This window comes from Nannospalax galili, unplaced genomic scaffold (assembly GCF_000622305.1).
Source record: "Nannospalax galili isolate Female #2095 unplaced genomic scaffold, S.galili_v1.0 scaffold56, whole genome shotgun sequence".
NCBI lineage: Eukaryota > Metazoa > Chordata > Mammalia > Rodentia > Spalacidae > Nannospalax > Nannospalax galili.
The window spans coordinates 3,658,281-3,663,389 of record NW_008340065.1 but is presented as its reverse complement, the minus strand read 5'-3'; the positions used below and the strand labels follow the sequence as shown (position 1 = coordinate 3,663,389).

The following is a 5,109-nucleotide window of genomic DNA, read 5'->3' as shown; positions in this document are numbered from 1 at the left end:
CTTCCTTCTTCATTTCAGCCTGAGTAGACTTTAATATTTCTAGCACTTTTCTGAATTTATTCAGAAACTTATCCCTATCTTCCTTCAGTTCTTTGATTTCTTTTTTTGTGTGGGTTCTTTAAATTCACTGAATTCTTTTATCATGATTATAATTGTTCTTTTGAGTTCCATGTCCTGCATTATCTCTGGGGGTTCTCATTGTACTCCTGTAGAGGACTCTTGGTATTTGGTGGGGATATGTCATTTTGGTTTTTCATGTTTTTATTTTTTCTCTGTGAATTTGACATGTGAATTTCTTTTGTAGTTTCTGATTCTTGTGTGAGACTCAAGCCTTCAAGTTTAGGTCTGCTTCTTTTTGTAAACTTTACGCGTCTTTGTGGTTTACTTTATGGGCATGAAAAGCTGGTTCCTCTAAGTTCCGGTTCTCTCTTTTGATTTTATATGGGAGTGGCCAGATTGCTTTTGTCTTCAGGAGTTCCCACAAAGGCTCAAGTCAGATGAGGATCAGATGCTCTCAGGCTTTCTCCTAAGGTCTGGATCCTCCAGGAAAGATTTCGGCCTCATAAATTTGGGGGTTGGACTGGCCTGGGAGCAGGGCCCAGGAAAGATGCTAGTCTAGGGGCCTCCCAGAGATGCAAAGGGAGATGGGGGCGGGAAGAGGCACCAAGGGCTCCTAGGGACTGCTCTGAGGAACTGGGTTGGTCTGAATGCAAAGGATCCAGAAGAGGAAAGGTCATCCCTGGCTTCCAGGAACGAGGCTGGGGGCTTGTGCAGACCAGGGAAGCAGAGGGAGGTGAGGGTGGGGCCAGGCCCAGAGGGCTCCTGGGGATCCCCGATGGAACTGAGTTGGTCTGGATTCAAAGGAAGCAGTGGTGGTTCCCCCAGTGTCTGGGGCACCAAGACAAGGAGGAGAGGTCCCAGGCTAGGGGGAGAAACAGGTCAGGGGAGATGGAGAGTGAATGAGGCTGGGGGTCAGGGGATCGACTTATACCAGGGAGAGGCTGAGGCAGGCAGTTCCAGGACAGCTGGGGCTCCAGGGAGACCCTGTATGAAAAAGACCAGAAAAAAATAAAGACTCTCACCGAACCTAGAGTTTGCTGATTGACTAAACTGACTGTTCATCATGCCCCAGATCCTCCTGTTTCCTCCTTCAGCACAAGGATTATAGGCCCACACATATGTGTCCTGGTCAGGTCCCTGTGCTTTACCCTGTTGTCTTACAAACTGAGCCATGTTCATAACCCTGAATTTTTTACTGTATTAGCTATAGAGTGATAAAATTTGTTTCACTGGAAATGAAACAGAATTGCACTGAAAAGTGGGAGTGTGTTGCTAAAGAGAAAGATCCTTCTGGATCTCACCTCCTGTGTGGTCTTTTAGCTTAGAGTTGATATTTCATGTTGCCTAAGGCCAGCAATGAAGAGATTCAACTATTGTGTTAGCTCTTATTCGTGGTCCATTTTAGGTCCCGAGTGAATGACATTTTAATGCCCTTACCTGTTACCATAGGATTTTGGCATTGGAGAAACTTGGTGCTGTGTTCAATCAAGTAGCTTTTCCACTGCAGTATACACCCAGGAAATTTGTCATCCACCCTGAGAGTAACAACCTTATCATCATTGAGACGGATCACAATGCCTACACTGAGGCCACCAAAGCTCAGAGAAAGCAGCAAATGGCAGAGGTAATTGGTCTGACCATGAAGGGTAGTTTTTTTGTTTTGTTTTTAATTTAAATTTAAATGTTACACTTATGAGTATTTTATACCTACTTGTATGTAAGTACACCGTGTGCATGCAATGCCCATGGAGACCAGAGAAGGCATCAGATCCCCTGGAACTGGAGTTATAGATGGTTGTCAGCCACCATGTGGATTCTAGGAACTGAACTCAGGCCCTCTGGAAGAGCTGTACTTGGTTACACACACTGAGCCATCTTTCCAGCTCCCAAGGGTACAGTTTGAAAAGGCCTGCATATGAACTTGTTTAGAAAAGTTTAAACTTCCATAACTGTTATTTTCTCCTTCCTCTTTGGAGATGTGGACTCATAGCCCAGCTCTCCAGGAACTCTTGGAGATCCTACTACCTCAGCTTCCCAAATGCAGGGATCACATGTAAAGTTGTTACAAACAGCAGTAGTCTTCGTTATTTTTGAAGATCGAGAGCTGGAGATGCTCAGTGGTTGAGTGCTTGCCTAGCATATGCAAGGCTCCGGATTAGATTCTCAACATTGAAGAACAAATAAAAGGAAACCCTAAAGCTAAAACCAAAAAAATATAAACCAAGTTCTTTTCAGATCCTTTAAGCAGAGTTCCTTACCCTATTCCTTGGTTTTAGAAGCTTTTTTGTGACTCTAGACAAATATGCTAACATGGGTTATAGAATTCAGTTCCCTCTATCAACAGTCTTTGAGCTTTCAAAACAAGCTGCGTTATGTGATGCCTGGGTTTGAGCCCAGAGAATACAGCTTTTAGATTTCCCCCACAGTGTCAGCTCTTCCAGAAATTATTTCCCAACAAAAACCAAAGAGCACCAACCATGTAGAAACCCTGTCCAGCCTCTGTTTTAGAGAGGAGGCAAGTAGTCTTAGCTAAGGAAATTGGGCAGGCTAGGTAGTGTAGGGCTTTCATTTCTAGGTTTTCAGACTGCAGTAATCCAGTATTTGCCACAGCTGAAGATAGGGTTTGTTTGTTTGTTTGTTGCATTTTCTTCCCAACTGTAGCTGGCAGTTGGCAGTGCACTTTTCTCTTAGTAATCTTTTGCTCCTTGTCTGTGCATTTCTCCCTTGAATCTAATTTTTTTTTTTTTTTTTCTTTTTTTTTTTTTTTTGCCTTTTTGAGATAGGGTCTCCCTGTAGCCCCAGCTGTCCTGGGACTCACTATATAGACCAGGCTGGCTTTGAATTCACAGGGATCCGTCTGCTTAATTTTTTAATTTAATTTAATTTGTGTGTGTGCACGCACATGCATGCATGTGTATGTGGCGGTCAGAGGACAGCTATATGGAATGTCATCTCTTCTGCACTATGGGAACCAGGGGCCTAACTCAGGTTAGGCCTGTGCACTAGTGCCTGTACTCTGAGCCTTCTTGCCTGCCCTACCTTGAATCTCTACTTTGGGGAATCCTAGTTTTGGTGACAGACTTTGTACTGCTTGTCCTCGCCTCACCGTTTCTTCCTTTTTGGATTTAGGAAATGGTGGAAGCAGCAGGGGAGGACGAGCGGGAGCTGGCTGCAGAAATGGCCGCAGCGTTCCTCAATGAAAACCTGCCTGAATCCATTTTTGGAGCTCCCAAAGCTGGCAATGGGCAGTGGGCCTCTGTGATTCGGGTGATGAATCCTATTCAGGGGAACACACTAGACCTTGTCCAGCTGGAACAAAATGAGGCAGCTTTTAGGTAAGGATAAAAGGCCAGACCAGGGATTGGTACATGGGAATAAGAGTTTTAGAGTTTTGACTAATGCCTGACTCTTCTTTCTCTATCTGCAGTGTGGCTGTGTGTAGGTTCTCCAACACTGGTGAAGACTGGTATGTGCTGGTGGGCGTGGCCAAGGACCTGATACTGAACCCACGATCTGTGGCAGGGGGCTTTGTCTACACATACAAGCTTGTGAACAATGGGGAAAAACTGGAGTTTTTGCACAAGGTAAGAACTGGCTAGTGACTCTCCTGGATCTTATATCTTATGGTTTTCCCATTGTAGTGCTGAACTTTAAAGGTCAGGTCTTTTGGATAGTAGTAGCTTATTGGTTCTAATTGATCTTCTACAGCATGTGACATATACTAGGACCTTCATGCCTCAGTGGTGCTCCTGTGGCTGACTCCCACAGGAAGCCTGGATGCTAGCCACTCACAATGAGGAAATAAACATACAGTGTATGGTCTTACTGATAAGCAGGCAGCAATTTTTTTTATCAGAATTCAGCAGCTAAAGAATTAATGTGCTCTGAGAAGTGACTGTTTAATAGGAACAGAGTTTCAGTTTAGGAAGATGACAAGCATTCTGGAGATAGTAATGGTGATAACTGCACAATATGAGTGTCTTTAATGTTACTGAAGTATATACTCTAAAATGTAAGTTTTATTATTTATATGGCTTAATGCACTCTCATTTTTTAAGGAGTAATTCGTACTCTAGCTGCACTGACAGCACGTGAATGTGACTGTTTCTGCCTTAAGCATAAGAGGCATGTCCTCTAGGGAACAGTCCTATCACATAGCCTTACTGCACAATATGAGTGTCTTTAATGTTACTGAAGTATATACTCTAAAATGTAAGTTTTATTATTTATATGGCTTAATGCACTCTCATTTTTTAAGGAGTAATTCGTACTCTAGCTGCACTGACAGCACATGAATGTGACTGTTTCTGCCTTAAGCATAAGAGGCATGTCCTCTAGGGAACATTCCTATCACATAGCCTTTATGTTAAACTTGCTGTCTCTCCCTTAGAACTAAGTTGTCACTTTTTACTAGCAGTCCTTTCTCATCTCCCCACAAACCTCAGTGCTTCTTAGATGTCAAGGCTTTGTTGTTAGCTCATGGTGCTAGGTAAATCTGAACATGTTCTCTGGACAGCATTCATTAGGCACTGGGACTGCTTCTCACTTGTGACATTGACCTACCTGCTGGGTGAAATGTGCAACCTGTTTACTCAAATGCACTGTTTCACAGGTACTGCTGCGTGCATGTTTATTTGTATGGTGAGCAGAATAGTGTCATGAACTTGTCTTAGTGATGGATGCTTGTCACAACAGTTCTGGGTTGAGGGTCTGAGAAATGTGTGGCTATAGTCCTAATAATGGCACAACCTACTTGTCTTCTCCTAGACTCCAGTGGAAGAGGTTCCTGCTGCCATTGCCCCATTCCAGGGGAGAGTATTGATTGGTGTGGGGAAGCTTTTACGAGTCTATGACCTGGGAAAGAAGAAGTTACTTCGAAAGTGTGAGAATAAGGTAAATGTACTGTTGTGGGGGCCAGGCTCTAGTAAATAGAGCAGAGTAATGTAGCGCTGATTCTTTAAAATCATTACTTTACTAGAATGGTGTTACATTCCAAATCCAGCTAAATCAAGCCCTTGAGTCTTGAAAGAGGCAGGAATAATTTCATTT

General features: G+C 43.5%; 1 protein-coding gene across 1 annotated transcript in view; it reads left to right on the top strand.

The window, feature by feature from the left end:
- Positions 1 to 5,109, top strand: part of Sf3b3 (splicing factor 3b subunit 3) — a 56,063-nt gene that overhangs the window by 43,818 nt on the left and 7,136 nt on the right. Inside the window, exons 18-21 of the mRNA XM_008834980.3 lie at positions 1,510 to 1,684; positions 3,190 to 3,395; positions 3,488 to 3,644; positions 4,828 to 4,953. Of these exons, the coding sequence (XP_008833202.1) occupies positions 1,510 to 1,684; positions 3,190 to 3,395; positions 3,488 to 3,644; positions 4,828 to 4,953 (664 nt within the window). The remainder of the gene's footprint in view (positions 1 to 1,509; positions 1,685 to 3,189; positions 3,396 to 3,487; positions 3,645 to 4,827; positions 4,954 to 5,109) is intronic.